Here is a 22,085-nt window from a genome sequence, read left to right as displayed (position 1 = left end):
GATTGATGAAAGAAAACTCCCTTTCGATTTTTAAAATTTTTGGTTTTGTCGTTCCAGAGTTATGGGACTTTGCCTGTTAGATTTAAGGAAATTTTTCACATATTGCGAACTAACTCCAGTTTTCCTAGATTAATTTCCTCCAAACTTTACATTATTGTCTGGATTGATTCAAGGAAGCCCCCTTTTGATTTTTTTTTAATTTTCCCGTTTGTCATTCAAGTGTTGCTAGTACAAGACTTTTCATTGTCAGATTAAGGAAACATTTTCTCGCATAGTGTACCATAACTTGAGTTTGCTTGGATTGATTTAGTGGAAACTTGGCATAATTATTGGATTGGTGAACATAGCAGTCTGTTGGATCTAAAAAAAAGTGTTATTCCAAAGTCATAGGACTTTGAATGCCAGATAAATAAAAGGCATTTTCAAAATATGCACTAGCTCTAGTATGCTGGGATCAAATTACTACAAAAAAGTATAACAAAAATACCGAACTCCAAGGCAAATTCAAAAAGGGGAAGTCCATAAAAACTGACAAAATCAAACGCTAGCAATCAACGGAACAAATGAAAAACAACTGCCATATTCCTGGTGTGGTACAGGCATTTTCCAAAGAAAATGGCGGATTAAACCTGGTTTTATAGCTAGCTAAACCTCTCACTTGTATCACAGTTGTTTATAGTTCCGTTATATTGACAAAATTGGGTCTTAAAAAACTTAACACTGTTGTTAGGATTGGTGAATGTTGATTTGCTTTTGATTTTGAAAATTTTGTGGTTTTGACATTCCAAAGTTATAGGACTTTTATCAGTCATATTTGACGCAATAGTTATACGACTATAGGGGTATCATCAGGCATGTTTTTCTACAGAACTATTTCATTTGCATAAGATTAAATGCCTTCCCAATATCCATTTTGTTCTTGCAACAATTTCAATATGCACAATAAAGGCGTATCATGCGCTCTTGATGCAGCTGATTATTCTGTTGCGTGTTTGTCTAATGTTACCCTTAAAACACACATTTTTTATTTTAAAAACATAAACTTAAATGAAAAGATTTTATATACTAATTGTGTGCTAAGGAAAAAAATATAGGGCTGCATGCTGCAGTTTTTGATGACTCCTATTTATTTCCTATTAAAAATTTAGTCTCATACTAAAAATTTAAATGTCCCTTCCTTTTCTTTTTGAGATTTTTATTGGATTGCTGATTTGTAATCCAGCTATGTTTACAAATTGCAACCTATATGAAGTCGTACGAGAGAGTGATTTAACCAATCTTCTTCACTCTTGTTGGGTGTTTTTTTCAGTTTTTGATTGTTTAAAATACATGTTAACACACTTTTTTGTTAAATATCCATTTGATTTGGTGATCACTCATTTATGTTGTTTACATAGGCGGATCCAGGGGGGCCCGGGGGAGGGGGGGGGGGGGCGGGGGCCGGGCCCCCCCTTTTGTGGGAAAAATTTGGTTGATTATATAGGGAATCACTGAAGCATGACTGGAGCGGGCCCCCCCCCCCCCCCCCCTTTTAGGTCAGTCAGCGCCCCCCCCCCCCCCCCCCCCTTATGAAAAGTTCTGGATCCGCCACTGGTTTACAATTGGTTATGAGAATGCTGCAGGAGCATCTGAGAAAATTTGACAAGTAATTAAAGTTTGTCTCCACCCAGCATTAAATTAAGGAATTACATTTTTTTTTAAAGATTAGAAAATCAAAAGCTGAAAAGGTAAAAAATTAACTTGCATTCAATTCATAAAATGCTGTGAAAAATTATGTACTGAAAAGTTTTGGAATGACTCTTGACATCATTTAGATAAAATCTTGGAAGGTTTAGGAAAAATCGAAATGGAAAAAAATTGATTGAATAATGAAGTTATAAGGTTTTAGTTCTGAGCTATTTGTTGATTGGCTGTACTTAACTGTATGTCTTTGGTTTTCAAATACAAATATGAACATCCATCCTAGTACAAGCTAATGTTAACAGATGCACAAAGATAGTACTTAGATAGTGACAGACTGTCAAAACATTGAATTTAGCGTCTGCTGACAGGGGCATGTGCAGACTTGGGGTGGGGAAAACAACAGTACATATTATAATGTTGATATGTCAATTCGTCCAATGTGTAATCGTCCCATACTGAATATTACTGTTTTTCCTTATAAACTTGGCAACAGTTATTATTTGGATCATACAATTTTCACCTAAACACACAAAAATAATGCAAAGAGAGACTGTAGAAGGTTTTGTAGAGAAAAAAATCTAAATTTTTTTTATTTTTCTTATGGGTGTTAGCCAAATTGATAGAAGATTTTGTAAATTTCAAACAGTCAAATTCAATAAAAGTTTGTGATTTTCAAGGTTTATAAACAGAAAATTTTCAGCATTTTTGTAGGAATTAAAAGATACTTTTATTTTCTGGCAAAGTTTGAAAATAAATGTGATATCTGAGCTGGCCAAAATTTTCGACTTTTTCAATAATTTAAACCATTTATTTACATTCAGGCTACAAATACTACCATGACATTTCATATGTACTTTAACATTTGTTTCTAGTACACGTTTTAACAGTCATGTGTATTCCTAGTGAGAACTTGCTCAAAAACACACAGTAATATATGCCTTATAGTGGTTTCGACCGTTTTGTAAGGTACCCCAAAACTGGTCATATTCAATATTTTGGGGTTACCATGGCCTACCCCCTTAATAATAGGGTTCGTGTTGCTCAGTCTTTAGTTTTCTATGTTGTGTTTTGTATACTGTTGTTTGTCTTTTGGTCTTTTCTTTTTTGCCATAACGTTGTCGGTTTATTTTCGACTTATGTTTAAATGTCCCTTTGACATCTTTCGCCTCTCTTTTAACAAGGTAGTCATGAAAATTATATAGAAAATATTCATGTTGAAGAAAACGTTGTTGTTAACAATTAACCAAAGAGATAATAGCGAAGATCAAAATTGAGTTTTAAATAGCCGTAGGAAAATATTAATGAGTACTATAAAAGAATATTTAATGACACATTATGTAAAATAACAAATTGAGGTTTTTTACACATTTTTGTCCCGCCTGCGACGAAAGTCGCGGAAAGCGAGACATAGGGATTGCTTTTCCGGCGACGGCGACGGCTGCGGCGGTGGTGGCGTCAACAATTGTTAAGTTTTCTGCTTAATTAATTTTAATAGGAACTACTTGTGATAGATCACTGATACTTAATACATTACTATCAATACATATCAGTTAGACGACTATTTCGAGGCCCTGCCCCCTAGGTCATGGTCCAGCAACTTTGAATTAAATAGCAATGTTCAATGTTAAGTTTTCTGCTTAAGTTAGTTTGATAGGAACTACTTGTGATACATCATTGATATTTAATATGAAGTTGCATTACTATCAGTACATATCAGTTTGACGAGTATTTTGAAGCCCTGTCCCCTAAGTCATGGTCCAGTGACTTTGAATTAATAAGCAATTTTCAATGTTAAGTTTTCTGCTTAAGTTAGTTTGATAGGATCTACTTGTGATAGATCAATTATACTTTGTATAAAGGTGCTTTACTATCAGTTCATATCAGTTTGACGACTGTTTTGAGGTCCTGGCCCCTAGGACATGGTCTAGTGACTTTGAATTAATAAGCAATTTCAATGTTAAGTTTTCTTCTTGAGTAAGTTTGATAGGTTGTGATAAATCAATGACTTTTTGTATGAAGTTGCATTACTATCAGTACATAACAGTTTGTCGACCATTTCTAGGCCCTGCCCTTTAGGCCATGGTCCAGTGGCTTTAAATTAATTAGCAATTTTCAATGTTAAGTTTTCTGCTTAAGTCAGTTTGATAAGAACTACTTGTGACAGATCAATGATATTTTGTATAAAGTTGCATTACTATCAGTACATTTCAGTGTGTCAACCATTTCTAGGCCCTGCCCCCTAGGCCATGGTCCAGTGACTTTAAATTAATTAGCAATTTTAATTGTTAAGTTTTCTGCTTAAGTTAGATTGATAGGAACTACTGGTGATAGATCAATGATATTTTGTGTGAAGTTGCATTGCTGTCAGTACTTATCAGTTTGACGACTATTTTGTGGCCCTGCCCCCTAGGCCATGGTTCAGTGACTTTGAATTGATTAGCAATTTTAAATGATAAGTTTTCTGCTTAAGTTAGTTTGATATGAACTACTTGCGTTGATCAATGATATTTTCTATAAAGTTGCATTACTGTCTGTACGTCTCAGTTTGTCAACCAAATCGAGGCCCTACACACTAGTTCGTCCAGCGACTTTGCATTAATTAGCAATGTTGCTGTCCATCAGATTGTTTTTTTCTGAATTTATGCCGACAGGCAAGACTTTATCTGTGTCAACAGTTTTTTGTCTTGCTCAACGTTTTTTTTTTTCTAGTTAGTGTTTGTTGACTGTGTCCTTTTTTTTTTATTTCCCCCATGTTGTGGGATTGTAGCCTGTGTATAGGGGAACAATATAGCATGCCCTTATGAATTTGTTTTTCTTAATGTTATCTTCTTTTAAATATGCTTTAATAGACATTAAAGTAAAAAATAACTTTAGTCTTGTTTGAATGCATTTTGACGTCCTTTAGATATGTATGTTTTTGTGTTGTGATATGAAGTAAATATTTTTAATTATTGTAATAGTGATTTAAACTGGTGAAAAAGACTAGAGTTCTAATATTTTCAATTATTTTATCAAGAATAGACTTTAAATTGGTGCTTTCCAATTTCACATGAACTGCATATATTCCAGGTGAAGAATGGTACTAATTTATCAATTGAAATTGCTCTGAATTATTGTTTATAAAATGACAGAAAATATTGGAATTTGAAGACCAAGTTTTCATTATGTTTCGAATTAAATTTTAATCTGAATCTTATTTAAGTAGCATTTATTAGATATTAAAGCTAAAACAGATACGAATTTTCCTAAAAAAATGTGAAAATGAAAAAATAAAACACTTATTTAACATTTTTTATAATGACTGTGGATAGTACGACAGCTGAGTACAGAGAATATTTTTTTTTCTTCTTATTGATACAAATTTTAAGAAATTTTCAAATGAGTGTAATACATGTAAAAATTCTTTGATAATTGAAAAATCATTTTTTCAAGATCTTTCTTTATAAATTCACATAAATTGATGTCCTTGATTATTGTATCAAAATTCCTGGCAAATGAACTCCTCTTGTTGGTTTAAAATAAATTGACATTTCGTTGTTAGGTCACCTGGCCCAAAGGATCATGTGAACTTTTCCCATCACTTGGTGTCTGTCGTCCTCCATTGTCCCTTAACTTTTACAAAAATCTTCTTCTCTGAAAGGAATTGGCCAATTGAAACTTGAAACTTTACCACAGTCTTCCTTTTTTTGGGGTATCTAGGTTTTAAAAAAATGTGTCCGATTATCACGCCTGCCAACCAAAATTGCTACCCAAGGCTAAATATAGAAATTATGATTTTTTTTTTTTTTTTTATTTAAGGCACATCTTATTTTTATTGAGATTATGGGTCTATTGACTTTGAATGTTTTGTTTAGTTTATTTGTTAAAGGAGTATATCCAGTAACCCCAATAGGCTGTTTTTTCGAAACTTCGATCAATTGTTTGAGTAAATCTTTTGTACATGTATTGCTAAATGTATTATCTTTGAAAGTATAAGAAGCAATGTTTCATTTCATTTCACTCCATTTTTCTAGATATTTGTCAACTTTATCGACCTGTTTTCATGATTTCATATTTGGCGCCACACCGCGCCCATTGAAATTTTGGTTGAAAAGTAAAGAATATGGTATATAATGAATATTCTATTAAAAATGTGTGTGGGCGAAGGATGGCACCACCTTTAACTTTTCAGAAAACTGTTATCAACTTTGCACAAAATGAGGTTTTGCATAAATTCACCTACATTTATGACGTCAGAAATACATCATTAGGTTTTTAAATGAACAACTCGGATATTTTTGAATGTTTTCATAGACTTTTCACAAAATTATCGTGTTTAATTTTTTTTATAGATTTTTAGGGCCAAAATTACGCGTGAGTGACCAACTCCTTTGTGTTTTAACGGGAGCCATTTATAATAAGTCAATGGTATTTGCTATGCAGTTTTATAAGCATTTTACCATTAGTTTAACCCATGTTATATAAAGTTACGGCAAATTAGAAACACACTTTGTGAATCATTTGTTATTAATTTAAGAAAAAAGATCAAGTGCACCCAATTCATTCATTTCTTCAACGAAAATTTCTCATTGAGATACTATAGTCATTAAAGGTACACCTTTCACTTGAATTCTGAGCTATTATGTTTGAATGCAGTCTTGATTTACTCTTATATACTTAAAACATAATTCCATTTTTTTCTAATTATTTCAGCCTGATGAATATTGACAACACTTCTGAAGATGAAGACGTTCAGGTGCATTCAAGAAATCAATATTGTTAAAGTCTATAACAATCCTTACTTAATGACATATAATGGACATTGTTTAATACCAAGAGTGCCAATGAAAATATGAATATTATGATTATAAACACTTGCATTCAGTTTTTTTTATATTCAAATTGTAAAAGTAGAAGTTCACATAGTTTCTTATTGAGGAGTTCTTGTCATTTTAATAAGATATTCTTTTTAATTATTTTTCTTTTTGTGCGTGGGAGAATTGATGAGAACTGTCACCAAGCCATAAGGAACTTAAACACATTTTGCCACCTTTGGGTTGTTTAAAAGTGTATGAATTTAAAGGTAATGTAAAGCAACTAACATAGATAAATATAAAGAGTCCAAGAAAACCAATTCATTGAATACTTCCTCGAATTGATTATTGAATTTGTCAGTTCTTATCGAAATTTCAAAGAACTACAATATTTTAACAAGATATTTTCTATTTTCTCCAAATATTTTTTTTATATTAAATACAAAGCAACAATTTTGCTTCATCAGAACAATATTAATTAACCCTATGCGAGATAGGTTACTTCTTGAATAGTTTTCCTTTTATAGCTGAATTTTTTAACACATATCAAAGTTCATTTTGTGTCAAATTTTATAGATTTTACATTGACCCAATTTATTACCATATGCTGTTGTTGTTTGACGTAACTGATCTTCTAATTCAGAGACACTCAAAACTGAGATAACATATTCTTGTTCTTTCATACATACTTTTTCAAATGAAGAAAAGATTGTAGAAGAATATGTTTCAACAACAGCTGAACTGAAAGCTGCGTTTGACATTATTAGATTCAATATTACTCCAGAAACCTTGCAAATATTTGCATCCAGCTAAATGTTCCACTACAGATGCTTCTGTTCTTTTAATTAGTCATCTAGTCTTCTTACAACTGTTAAGAAACTCATCAACATATTTTCTAAAAAAGCTCATTTAAAAGTAATGTTAATTATTTCGTATTTAACAAATTATTTGGAAGTCTTTGATAAGCAATCAGAGGCTGATATAGGATGGGCAGGGGGGGCTCGCCTCCTTCCCTTATCGAGCTACATATATGATAAATGCATAGACTTTTTACAAGTATCACTCTAAACGTTCGCTTGCCAGCTTATTTTAAGCTACAATGTATTTCTCGGTCAGTTTAATGTTATTCCAGACTCCAGCTAATATACACATTTACCTTGTATTTTTCTGACATAAAAATATGTTACACGTATATATGGCAAATTGAAAGATAGTCACAGTTAATACACAGTAGTGAAAAAGAAATAAATCGAATGTCTTTTTATCAAGCTTGAAAATCTTGTTGATTGATATTGTATCTGAAGAAACTTTCAGATGGTTGATGACGACATGAATATTAAAATTAATTTAGTTACACAAGGAACATATAAAAGTTGGAAAAATTTCTTCAACATGACATTTTAAAAATTTGTTCTGGTGATTCAACCACCAGTATTTGTTGTTGTATTATGTTATGTTATATTAATTTATATTTTGTTATGTTATATTATATTTTATTTTATATATAATAATATATTATATTACATATTGTATTCCAAAAGAATAATTGCACAAATATTAAGGAATGGTTCCCTTGCGATGCATCATTTTGCAGTTGTAAGGTGCACAGTATGATATATTGCTAGGAGCAATGTTGAACCATGGAAGTAATGTATTGAAAGGAACATAACAACAACCAGACTCCATACGTTTCAACTGCGATGATTCTTGCCAATTAAATTACAGGTTAATTAACTTGAAATCTGGTATGTTATTAACTCGCCATCATGTGGTGAATTCTTAAAATTGAAACGTTTTGGTTGTTTCCATGATTACAGTGGGTAAGGTATAAAGTATTTAAAATGCCAATCCAAAAAATAAATATAAATAATTCTTATATGATTTGCATATTAGGGAATACGTTGATATGATTGGTTGAGAGAACTTCCGGTAGTTGTTCTTGACGTTGTTTATTTTTCGATAGACGACGTTGACCGAAATTCTTTTCGTAACCAATGTAAACAAGATGGCGGCGATAATGACACAATCCGGATCGACGTTAACAAAATTTATTTTCACTTCGCTTTAATCGTTAAATTAAATAATAAACACAAAACATTCGTTTGAATGATGATAAGAGTTTTTGTAGTTTATTTTTTATCGGATTGCAAATTTCATGGAGTACATACTTTCAAAGTTTGCGTTAACCAACAAATATATTCATGCGCCAGGCCTATTCAATGCACAAATATACAATTTACGTGTGATAGAGGTTACAAGTGTGGAAAAATAAATTCCTTATCTCCAATTTTAAAGAATTATAAGGATTAGACGCCTTTTTAAAGGAATTTATTGGTGTATAAACTTGACCAATTCACTCACAAACAAATAAAAGTCCTTCCTTTAAAAAGGCGTTTAATCCTATAACCTTGGCCTTTGACATCAATACATATTCTATTATTTGGCTAATGAATCTGTGTATTCACATCATAAAGGTAACAAATTAAAAGATGATATACTGCAGCTGTGCTATTTGCGCAGTCAAATTGCTTTGACCGTATAATCATTTGTGACTGACCGTATATCGCCTTGTTTATGACGTTGACAATGCGTTTCCGTAGAGTTTTATTTATGACGTCATTAAAAGTACAGGTTCGCGGAATTTTTACGTCGTTTGGTCCAAATTCCAAAATGATGGTTTTTACCCTAAATATTTCATTTGGAACAGTTGTAGGAGTTGCAGTATATAAAAAATAACCATAAATTGTCTCGAAATATAAATTTTATTTGTATTCGGTTCAAAACAGGATAGAAATGCTCGGCAGATCCTCGCTTTCTACCTGTTTCTAAGCCTTGCACAAATAAAATTTATATTTCGAGACAATGTATGGTTATTCTATATTCAATTGTTTATAGAAAGAATATGCAGTAGGAGATGTGAAGGCCAACAACAAATGTCATATTTAACATTGATAGCTATATATATATGTTATATAAATAAAAATTGGGAAACAAAATTTTGATATTATAACACATACAAAAATCTTCTTCGTCAAATTATTCATTCCTTCAATACTATACTGGTAATGTGTTGATAATAATTATTCATACGCCAACAAATGTGGACACAGATCATTGTGGATAGTATGTTTGGATATTTGACAGTGTTTTCTGACAAAAAAAAGTTTTCTATGTTTTTTTTCCATATGGTTCTATGTTTTAACAGCCTGAAAACCAGATCAGTACCAAACACTAAAAATTAGCAGTGATTTTTTTTCAATATGGTTTTAATGTTCAAGACTGTCATGGAGGATATGGGATGTAAGGAATCTATAGGTTACCAAATGATTATTAAAAGAAGTTCAACAACTTTGCTTTTGGATAAAAACAAAAACTCAAAATTAGTAGAGGAACACATTAGGTGCATCTCTGCATGCTGTGATTTAATATGCAAGATGATTTCTGAGAACCTTTATGTATGCTCTTCTCGTATGGTTCTATGTATGTGCCATTGTGGTGGTCATTTCTTACTTTGAACTGTAAATTAGTAAAGAATCATCCCAGTATCATTAGTGAAAGATTTAAAAATTGTTTAAATGTTCGAAATTGTTTCTTAGAAGATTTCGTATAGTTCTAAGTGATGACAATACCTGGCATGACGCATGGGGCTAGTTGAGCTAGAAAGTACACTTCTGTTGTGTTACACATGTTTTTTAATGAGCCCAATGCAAAGCACTTTTATAATACACTTAGCTAGAGAGCTCAATCCAGTGATATACTTTGTTTTACTGGCCCTTCATGAACACTGCTAACAAACATGCAATACCACAAGGTCCTAAAAAAGGCATGTCAATTAATTATATTATATGTAAATAATATGCATATGTATATAAAACTTATACAAAGTTATGGTAAAAATAGTCAGTACATAGCAAGTATTTATTGCTACATGCAAAAATAAATATAAATAAATAAATAAATATATGTTGAGTGCCCGTCTCTTGAAATATTAAAGAACAAACTTCAACCTTATCATAGAAAACAGGTGAACAAACACTACAACTAAAAAATGTTTTCAGTGTATTTACCATCCCAACAGAATATTCAATATATTTATATATTAGTACATGTATTTATATCAGTGTGAAATTGTGCTAAAAAGTTGTATCTTGTTTATGAATTTATATTCTGAAAATATTATACACTGCTGTATAGCTGTATCATGTATGCAAGTTTTTGGCACCTACAGGTTGCACTTTGTAAATACAGCTGTTCATAGATATTTTGTTTTGTTTACCTACTGGTTCCCAGAAATGATCTCCATGTTTCATATCATAGAGACACAACTTGGGAATTTTACCAGTATGAATACTGTTGGATAGCGGACAAATTGAATTATCAGGAAGATGATTACCAGTATGAATACTGTTGGATAGCGGACAAATGATTTATCAGGAAGACTCAAAATAAAGGAGGGCTAGTATAGAATTTCAGTATAAGTTTAAATCTAAGAAAATCAAGGCATTTAAATGTTGAAAATATGTCGCACAACCCTGTTTTAACCTTGCAAAAGTAGTAGTGCATGTGAACTCTCCATTCCAGAATATGATTTTTTACGAAGCTTCATAGTAAAAATGGCACAGTTTTAGCCGTAAAAGGAGTTCCTATGGGAAATTGCATTGTATATATTTACAGAAGTGCAACCTATATTGGGTGAAAAAAGAGAACATGTAGAATTTTACCAAATCATGTTTATCTTCAGATATTTAATGAAATTAATCCAAATATAAAGTTTAATCCATATTTCATTAAGATTGAGTAAAATCTGGGCCCTGCATAAATCATCAGTAAAAATTATGCACAGTTTACTTAAAGCCCCGTATGAAAAATAATTTCATGAAATATGCATATTTATACTTTAGATTGTTAAGAAGTGCTTATATTTACTCTTCGCAGTCATTGAAATGAATTGATGTTTGAAGAAAATTGTTGTAGGGTGTTTTGTCCTGTCGAAAACTCATAAGTAAGCAGTAACGCCTGAGTGTGCTTTCTTGTGAGCGTAGCATCAATTAATTCAAGCTAGATATATGAAAATGTCTCTCTAAACCTTTACATAATGTCTTCTCTCCTAAAAATATAAGTAACTTTCCATTTGCACAGAAATAGCAGATTTCTTAAACAAATTTGAGGTCCCAGGGGCAAAAAGTAGAGAAAAATCCTTAACCCAAGGGTCATAAAACAGATAATTTAACCTTTATAGGGAGTGATTTTATTATTATAAATTTCTTTTGCATAGAAATCAATAAACTTGCTTTGAAGTTATGCACAGATTTAACAGTCAGTTCTATAAAACTTTATATGAATTTATATATCAAACTGGTAACTTCATAAATACAGCTGTTGCAAAAATGGCTTTGTTTAAACCCTTCTAGCTCATTTATTAGCCAAATTATGTTAAATATATTATGATTAGAGTTGATAACATTGTGACAAGATTTTTTAACTAACCGATTTAGGCAGAAATTGTTTACTTTTAAAGATAAATGGGCATACATTAAGATCTGGACTGGAGACAGTGGCAGGATTGGATACTTTATATAATCTTGAGTGCTAGAATGAATAATTATTAAAATTTACATTTATAGTATTCTGAAATGGTTTCAATTGGTTATCTGAGTAGTATTATACAGATTCTAGGCATTTCATATCACAAAACATGCACGTAGGGCAGGCTGACAATAATTAGCCTTGTTTTCAAATTATTTAAAAATTGAAACTGAGGTGGGCGTTTTAAATGTACTATAAAACAAAATTAGAGTATATGCAGTGATTTCATTTAGGCTATGATTCTGATAAATAAATATTGTTGTGATTAAGAGTGTTTTTACAAATTTTTCTATTTTAATAAATGTTACCGTAGGTTGCACTTTGTAAATACAGCTGATTCACAAACCACGCCTCTTTTTGGGAGATGTTTAATATTCATTGATATTTTGTTTTGTTTACCTACTGGATCCCAGATATGATCTCCATGGTTAATATCATAGAGACACAACTTGGGAATTTTATCAGTATGGATACTGTTGGATAGCGGACAAATTGGATTATCAGGAAGCCTCAAAGTTAAGGGAGGGGTAGTACAAAATTTTAGTATAAGTTTTAACTCTTAGAAGCTTAAGGCATATACATGTTGAACATTTGCAGCATAACCCTATGTTTTGACCTTGCAAAAAATAGAAGTGCATATAAACTTTCCATTTCAGGATATGATTTTTTACAAAACTTCATAGTAAATGTGGCGCAGTTTTAGCCGTAAAAGGAGTCATATGGGAAATTGCATTGTCTATATTTACAGAAGTGCAACCGACATCAATATTTATAGGAGCAAAATATTTTCCCGTGGATAAATATATATACATGTATAAACGAGGCTGGTGTTGACAAGTGGACTACATCTAGGCATAGGTATCATACATGTCCAGTTCAAAATGTTGTGTTTACATTGCGATATTAACAATGTTTACAGTAGTTGTCGTCTGTTTATGTAGTTCATACGTGTTTCTCGTTTCTCGTTTTTATATAGATTAGACCGTTGGTTTTTCCGTTTGAATGGCTTTACACTAGTAATTTTTTGGGGCCCTTTATAGCTTGCTGTTCGGTGTGAGCCAATGCTCCGTGTTGAAGGCCGTACCTTGACCTTTAATGGTTTACTTTTATAAATTGTAACTTGGATGGAGAGTTGTCTCATTGGCACTCATACATGTACCACATCTTCCTATATCTATTTACACGATATCGTGTCAACATCGTTTACATTGTAACAACTCTTATATACTGTTTACATTGTTGACATCCTTAACATCGCGACATTTACAATATATTATCAAAATCGTGTTTACATCGTTTACATTGCAGTGTTCACGATATCGTGTCAACACCATTTATATTGTATGAACTCTTAAATGGTGTTGACATCGTTTACATCGTTAACTTCGTGATATTTACAATGTATTAACGATATCGTGTTTACATCGTTTACATTTATGACTAATTATAGGAGGTATTGCCAATTAAAGGCGACTTTCCTCGTTAATTTTTTCAATTATTGCTTATCAAACAATTTTATAAAATTTTTAAAAGTGTAAACAAAAATTTATTATTTTTGGCAGTAAACTTTTTCATGAATATATTTTAATTAAACGAATTTCATTTTTTTTTTTTTTAGTTTCTTATGTACAATTTTTTTTACAGATAAATAGCAAATGAACACAATCAAATTCATAAGTATTACAAAATAAACGAAATAATTATTCATTCAAACCATTCAATTCATGATTATTGAAGGTATTGTCATTAACATAAGCTTAGCTAGGGGACTAACACTTGGATTGTTTTCTATTTCTTACAAGACGATGGGAACGATGTTAACACAAAGTGTGTGTATTGACTCGGTGAACAATATAAACACGATGTTGACACGATATTGTCATCATCGCAATGTTGACAATGTGAACAATATAAAAACAAAGGAAAAGACCCGGTATACAATATAAACATGAAGTTGACACGATATTGTCAACATCGCGATGTCTACGACGTAAACGATGTAAACAGAAAGGTAAAGACTCGATATACATTAATAATTCTTATATGATTTGCATATTAGGGAATACGTTGATATGATTGGTCGAGAGGACTTCCGGTAGTTGTTCTTGACGTTGATAAACAAGATGGCGGCGATAAACTTTTACTAGTACAAAATTAAAGGAAACTGAAATTTTTAAATTAAAACTCATTTCTGTTGGAGAGGTGTGTTCACAACTAAAACACCTTTATATCAATAAATCCGCAGGTTAAGATGGAATTGGTCCAAAACTTTTAAAGCTAAGTGCAGAGATAATATCGCCATCACTAACTTTTCTAATAAACAAAAGTATAACGTCGAATCGTTTTCCGCAAAAATTTAAACTTGCAAGAGTAACTGCCATACATAAAGGAGGACCAACAGATATTCCCTCCAATTATCGTCCAATTTCTATTTTAAATACCATATCTAAAGTTTTTGAGAGACATGTATGTAAACAGTTAAATGCATTCTTAAATAATAAAAAATTGTTACATATCGCTCAGTCAGGTTTCAGGCAAGGTCATTCATGTCAAACAGCGCTGACTAAACTAATTGATGAATGGTTAAAATATTTAGACAATGGAGAAATAGTTGGTACTGTGTTTTTAGATTTCAGTAAGGCTTTTGACCTTATTAACCATGCCATATTTTTAGAAAAGTTAAAATTTTATCATATCGGAGAACATTCGATAGATTGGATAAAATCATATTTGTCTGAGAGACAACAAGAAGTTCAATACGCTAACATTAAATCTGATAAATCGTTTGTAAAATATGGAGTGCCTCAAGGTTCTATTTTAGGTCCTCTGTTATTTTTAATTTATATAAATGATTTACCACTTCATGTTAAACAATCCGATATGGATTTATATGCTGATGATTCAACATTGCATTTTCATAATAAAAACATTGAAAAAATAAACAGCATATTGCAAAATGATTTAAATGCTATACAATCTTGATGTAACAATAACAGTATGAAAATTAATGCACAAAAAACAAAGTGTATGAAATTGGGTTCAAAACAAAAACTTACATAACTATCAGAATTATGTATTACCGTCAATGAAACATGTATTGAAAATGTCCATTCTTTCAAATTACTTGGAATTGACATTGATGAAAATTTAAGCTGGGAGGATCATGTTGATCGTATATGCAAGATTATCTCATCTAAAATATCACTTTTGTTTAAAATTAAAGTATATTTGCCTATACACACAAGACAACTATTTTATAATGCATATATTCTACCATATATAGACTATTGTAGTTCAGTTTGGGGAATTTTATTACAAAAAGATTCAGATAGAATCATAAAACTTCAAAAAAGAGTAGCAAGAATTGTACTTGAATGCGATATTTCTGTTCCATCAAATTTCATGTTTTCATCTTTAAAATGGATATCTTTTACAAAACGAATAAAATACCAACAATCAATTCTAATGTATAAAATTGTAAATGGACTAACACCTGATTACTTAACAATGCTAAATATTAATGATGTGCAACACCACAACTTACGATCTGTCTCTAATAATGATCTATTTGTTCCAAGACCAAACACAAATTTTTATAAAAAATCTTTTCATTATTCTGCAACAAAGGTATGGAATAATTTACCACTCAAAATAAAAAATTGTCGAAATGTGGAATTATTTAAGAAACATCATTTTCTTGAAAATTCTATGCAAGTCGAATAATTTGTTTTCTTTCTTTTATTGTAAGAATAAGAAAATTTAATCAAAACTTTACCAAATATTGCCATTTATTGCCATTTGTATGTTTGAATGATTGAATTGTGTATATACTAGTAATATATATTGTATTTTAATGTATGAATCGAATGTATGAATGTTAACTGTATACATGTATTTTGTTTGAGGGCCTCAATGAAAATTAGACTACTTCTAATTGAGTTACCCTCTTTAAATAAAGAATTTATTATTTATTATTTTTTATCAGATAGCAAATTTCATGGAGAACATATTTTTTGCGTTAACCAACAAATATATTCATGCGCCAAGCCAATTCAATGACACAAATATACAATTTACGTGTGATAGAGGTTACGAGTGTGGAAAAATAAATTCCTTATCTCTAATTTTAAAGAATTGTAAGGATTACACGCCTTTTTAAAGGAATTTATTGGTGTATAAACTGGACCAAGTCACTCACAAACATATCATAAAAGTCCTCCTTCGGACTTTTATTTGTTTGTGAGTGACTTGGTCGAGTTTATACACCAATAAATTCGTTTAAAAAGGCGTGTAATCCTATATAAACACGATGTTGACGATGTGAAAGATGTAAACACAAAGTTAAAGACTCGGTATATATTATAATCACGATGTTGGTTAGCTATTGTTAACATCGCGATGTAAACACAAAGGTAAAGACTCGGTAATAAGTATTAACACAATGTTGACACGATATTATCAACATCGCGATGTCTACGATGTAAACGATGTAAACAGAAAGGTATAGATTCGGTATACAATATAAACACGATGTTGAATCGCTATTGTCAACATCGTAATGTCTATTATGTAAACAATGTAAACACAAGGTATAGATACAATACAATGACACTATACAGTAGACATCGCGATGTTGACAATATCGGTAAAACATCGTGTACTGGACATACTTCAAAGGTCTAGGCAATTTTATCCTAAAAACAGCAGATAATTGTACAATTGAGGCCTACATGCATAATATTTGTTTTTGGGTGTTGCTTTCTATCCTATTTTCAAGACTCATAATTCAGTAGTGTAGCTACCATTGTTACTCCAACGTACTTGCATACAAAAACAAAAGGCTGAATTTTTTTTTAAGATAGATAATATAGATGAGAGGAAGGCGTATTGATGATTTTATCCCGACTTTTTCGTATTTTACTTTGAACAGTAAAACATGTTGTGTCAATAAATGTATTCTCATTTTTGGAGAAAACATTCCAACGAAATGAATGCATCAGAAGCAGCACCTTATCTGTTTAACTCTCCCATTATAGAGTCAATGTCTCGTGACAGTACTCCTAAAGAAACTCAAACTATTCATAGTAACTCATCAGATTCAACAAAAAGTGCAAGTTCTGTGAATTGCACTCCAAACTATCCTAATATTGTAGAACTTTCAATAGAAGACATGATGAAAAGAGGATTTCCCTTTTCCTGTTTTTTAAATTTTAACTATAAAAAGATTAGAGGGGTAATATATGTGACCTGGTAGAGTAAACCCGTGTGAATTAACTTGTCATGTGTACAATAATGTCTTGACTTAATTTAAGAAAAAACAACTAAAATACAATTTAATCATTATCTAAACTCAATAGGAATAACAGAGCCAAGCAAATTAAAACAGTGCAGTTGCTGAAGCAGACACATACTTTTCTGTCGATACAAAATAAAAAATATCCTTGCTTTTCATGCTTTTATTACATTATTTAATGAATAATTTATTTTCGAAAAGACTGTCAAACATAGATAAATGTAAATTATTATGTAAATATGCTTTTATTATACCTTAGAGTGGGGATATATTGCATTCACCTTGTCCGTCTGTGGGGTTGACCGTTGTCGAAAAAATATTTCCGTCAAACTTGTTCATATATGTCGTTAGGTTGCATTATAATTGCTTGTGTATATCAAATATCATTTTATTAACATTCACATATATTATTATTTTGTATATTCTAACCAATTTGATTCGTTCAGAAAAAGTAATGTGTAACATTCAACTGTAGACTAAAAATAGAAATCTAAAAACATCAATACTTTGTGACATAGCTGTATCAGCCAATCAAATGAGTTTCTGTTCTATATCTAGGGTATTGACAATAATAATATAACGATTGTAGCCTTTGTATCAGGTGTCTATCACAGGCACTTGTCTCTGAAAAAAAATAACTATATACTTTAACAGGGGCTGATCCAGGGGGGGGGGGGGGGGGGGTCCGGGGGTTGGAACCCCCTTTTTTGACGATCAATGCTTTTGAATGGGGACATACGAGTATGGTTGGAACCCCCTTTTAAAGATGGCTTGATCCGCCCCTGTTTAATATAACACAAGGTACCTAACTCACACATTTGCAAATGTCATCCGGTCGCGAACTTCCGTTATATTTCGATTCTGCGGTTGTCTATCCCATTGAAACGTGTTATGTCGTAAATCTACACTAAATTATCTACAAAATGGTGTATAACACGCCTTTTTCTAATGTCGGAATCATTCGTAACAGGCCTTCAAATTATATAAAAAGGCTACAATTGTTATATTAAGTTCAATTTAAACAATTCCAAAGAAAATAAAACAGAACAGGGGAACTGTTGAGGCTTCGCAACCCCCTCTTTATTAAGCGACCCCTTGTTGACCAATTCTGTGTTATGCCACTAATAATGTCAATCAATACAATTATTATTCTAATGAACCATTGCTGTCTTATTGGTTTATTGTTTATTTTGTTTATTTAGTTATGAATTATATAATTTTAATTAGTCTGCCTATCAAGGGACATCTTGATTGGTTGATAAATTATCTGTTTCTATTTAAGGTAGCACTACAGTCTAACAATGATCTTTTAGTGAAATATTTTTTATCACATTATTTTAAAGTATTTATCAATCTGAACATTTTGTTAAAATCCCAGAGTCATTATGATGTCACAGCAGGGTGTAAATTAATAATTAAAAACTGTAAATAAAAGCATATGGTAAATACTCTATATGTAAGAGCTTATGGGAGGAGCTTATCTTTCAATCATCTGTTGATACCAAGTGTCCAGCTTTTAATCTCTGACCACAATAAAAATAATGTGGTTGTATCTTATTATGTTGCAATCAAACTTAATTTATATAACTATGGAGGTAAACAAAGAAAATATAAAAGAGAAAAAATATGTATGGAAAAATATTTAAAGTGAAGGCATATATATATATAGATAAATATAATTGTGTAAGAGTAGCTTTTGAAAGCCTCTGACAAATGTTCTTTCTAAGGCAAGCAGAATTTGTATTTGAATATGAAACCAGCAACAGTGACTTTCACACCAAGCCTTATTCTAGAAAAAAACACCTGGATAATAGTGCTTTTTTTTAACTTCAGTACGTACAATATATTTCTTTTTAAATATGAATGATAATCATTATTTCATTATAGTGAGAATTATGTTAAATATTGATTATATGCAGCTGATCACTCTTCAAAGTCTCCTATCTTAAACTTTCTGGACGGGATAGCTTTGACCATATTTAATTACTACATTACAGATGTTGGTCAAATCTGTGACGTCAAACTCCCGCCAAATGCTAAATTAGTGTTGTTTAAGAATGGACAGTGCACAAATCATGCAAAATTTACACAGTTTAAGTGAATAAAAGACACAAACTGTGTGGTTCTATTGATAAAATAATGGTGTCAGAACACTCCTGGTGTGTTCCCAGGGGAATGTTTATATTTATGTTGCATTTAAAGAGGTTCAAAGTGGGATATTCAGTTTTCATGTGATTTTTTAAAACAATTTTTCAAGAGAATTGCCATCAAAAAATGAAAATAGAATGTTTGATGGGTACCCCTTTTGGTTAGGCTTTGATAAATGTGATTGATTAAAGTATTTTCTACAAAACCATGTCCCAGTTTTTTCATAATTTGTTTCTTAATGAATTTATAGGTCTCCAAACGGGTGATGTGTGAAATGAGGTTTGGCATCCAGCAGTTAAATTAATATATCTTCTAATTGGAGGCATACATCAAAAATATGAGACACTGTTCTGTAGCTTGTGTATGGTCAACTAAAGGGATGAAACCAATTTTTTACTACCATTTGACCTGAATGTTGGGAGAGCATTTTTTTGGCAGTTAATGAGCTATATTTTTCAATTGATTATACTAAAAATAATTTTAAGATTTAAAAAATCCATTGAGCAGTTTTGGGGAAATTAATCTTTTAAGACTGTTGGTTGGAGCCAGAAAAGTCAGACTGTAGTGCTACCTTAAACATGGATCTTTACATCCTTTCATTGTTAAGAATCAGTCCGGTCTGTAATGCGCATGCGTCACTGGCCATTTGTTTTATCGATGGAATTTAGCGAGGAATATATTTCAATTGAAGATTTAAACATTTTCTTATATAAAACCGTTTTTACCTTTAACATTTTTGTTTACTTCTGTATTTCAGCAAACAGGTGATATTTTTTTATTTTTATTTCGGATTTGTCTTTCTTACTTCCAATTTTACTTTTGTAACAGTCATTATTAAGGCGGTAAAAAGTAAGGTCACATCTTTAAAGGGGCATTAGCTGTCAAATTCATGTTCACCGATTTGACTCAAATTCTCATATTTGATTTATAACACACTAAAACTTATATCTAAATTACTAACAGTCTAAAACAAACAATTAACAATGCATGGTCTCGATAATATGTATCAACATTTCGTGTGTATTTTTGTCTAGACGTCATCTAATTAACCATCTAGGTGACCTACGAAGACTGCCGACGGTAAAACCAGATATAAACATACATATAAATATAAATAGATAGCGACCACATGCAATTGGATATTTCTAGGTCTGTTTGATTTCATATTGTAGGTTAAAATGTATGTTTATCATCGTTTTTACCGGTATAAGAAAGATTTTTTTGTGGATCGAATCAGTCACCAAATAGTTCATCCTTGTTTCACTTTCAATGTTGACATTCTTTTCCTTTTAATAGCTGAATACATGCGTAACCCATCTCGAACTAAGGGGTTAAATTGAAGGTCACATGAATACGAATTAAATGAGGTAGAATTATTCACTTGCAAGTGAATAATTCATCAGCGATGTTTCATATATTATTTTGACAAAATTGAACAAAATTGGCTGCTAAAAGCGAATTATTAATTCACTATTTCACTTTCATTAATGATTGAACAATAATCTCGTAGCTAATGCCCCTTTAAAAAAAGATTGCAGAATCATTTGATATAAGTTTCGAAATTTTAAAAAATATTATTATTGGTTCAAACTTTAATGCAAATATGAAAATTTTACCATATTCAATGAAGAGCGTCACGATTGGTGTAAAATGATACACACAAGAACTCTTGAAGATGTCATGCGGCGCTGTACATCATTATCACAAAATATATTGTAGAATTGAACGATAATACTGTCGTTTTGGTTGATTATTTTCTCTCTCATTTCAATACAAACATTAAATACACTAGACCATACCCGCGACATCGCGGGTCCGTGATTGAAATAAAGAACCTACGCCTTATTTTTAGCCTGGATTTTTAGAATTCGTATTGTCATTTGGTAAAGTCACACTGATTATAAGGTGCACAGTTATTAATGACGAAGTTCAGGTGTGATTATTACCCGTGTTTATAACAAATTCTGAATACACCGTTTGGTTGTGCGCCTGACCTGAGACTACTATAACACTGTGTTATAGTAGTCTCAGGCCTGACAGAGGCGGAACGTACAGATTAGGTAACAGGGATCCGGTAATTTTGTGACATATACTATTGGAAATCGGATTCGACCCGGAACTTGTTAATTATTGGTAATATTCATGTGGAAAACAAAAGGGCCTGGAATGGTGCAATTTTTAATCTACACCATTGTCCTATATTATTTATATATAAAGTTAAATTCTGTGGGCAGTACGTCGATTGAGCATGCGCGAAAGCGTATAAGACACGGATCGATAACGGTCTCCGAATTTGGATATTTTCTCAAAAATTTGCGTTTTCTGTGGAAAAAAGATTGTTTCAGTATGGTTTCAGAGGAGTTGCGGCTCAATGAAATCGGTCTCTTCCTTTAGTAGTATAGATAAATGTATTCAAGACATGCGCAAGAAGGTAATGGCTGTGTTTTTTAGTCGAGTATAATTTGACTCGTGACATGTTTTAGATAATTGCACCTCCGTTGTAATCGGGAAAAGTCACGGTAGTTTTTCATGGAAGTGTTTTTTCGTATATTTGACATTAATTGAAGAAGAATGTATCATAT

At 31.5% G+C, this 22,085-nt stretch overlaps 1 protein-coding gene across 5 annotated transcripts in view; it reads left to right on the top strand.

Annotated features, from left to right (window-relative positions):
• Window positions 1–16,033, top strand: part of LOC127712432 (rabphilin-3A-like) — a 362,038-nt gene extending 346,005 nt beyond the window's left edge. For all 5 annotated transcript variants that reach the window (XM_052218873.1, XM_052218870.1, XM_052218874.1 and 2 more), the window contains one exon: window positions 6,376–16,033. In XM_052218873.1, the coding sequence (XP_052074833.1) occupies window positions 6,376–6,390 (15 nt within the window). In that variant the 3' untranslated portion in view covers window positions 6,391–16,033. The remainder of the gene's footprint in view (window positions 1–6,375) is intronic.
• Window positions 16,034–22,085: the final 6,052 nt, after the last annotated feature.

Source organism: Mytilus californianus, unplaced genomic scaffold (assembly GCF_021869535.1).
Source record: "Mytilus californianus isolate M0D057914Y unplaced genomic scaffold, xbMytCali1.0.p SCAF_8, whole genome shotgun sequence".
NCBI lineage: Eukaryota > Metazoa > Mollusca > Bivalvia > Mytilida > Mytilidae > Mytilus > Mytilus californianus.
This window is presented reverse-complemented; position numbering and strand designations above follow the sequence as displayed.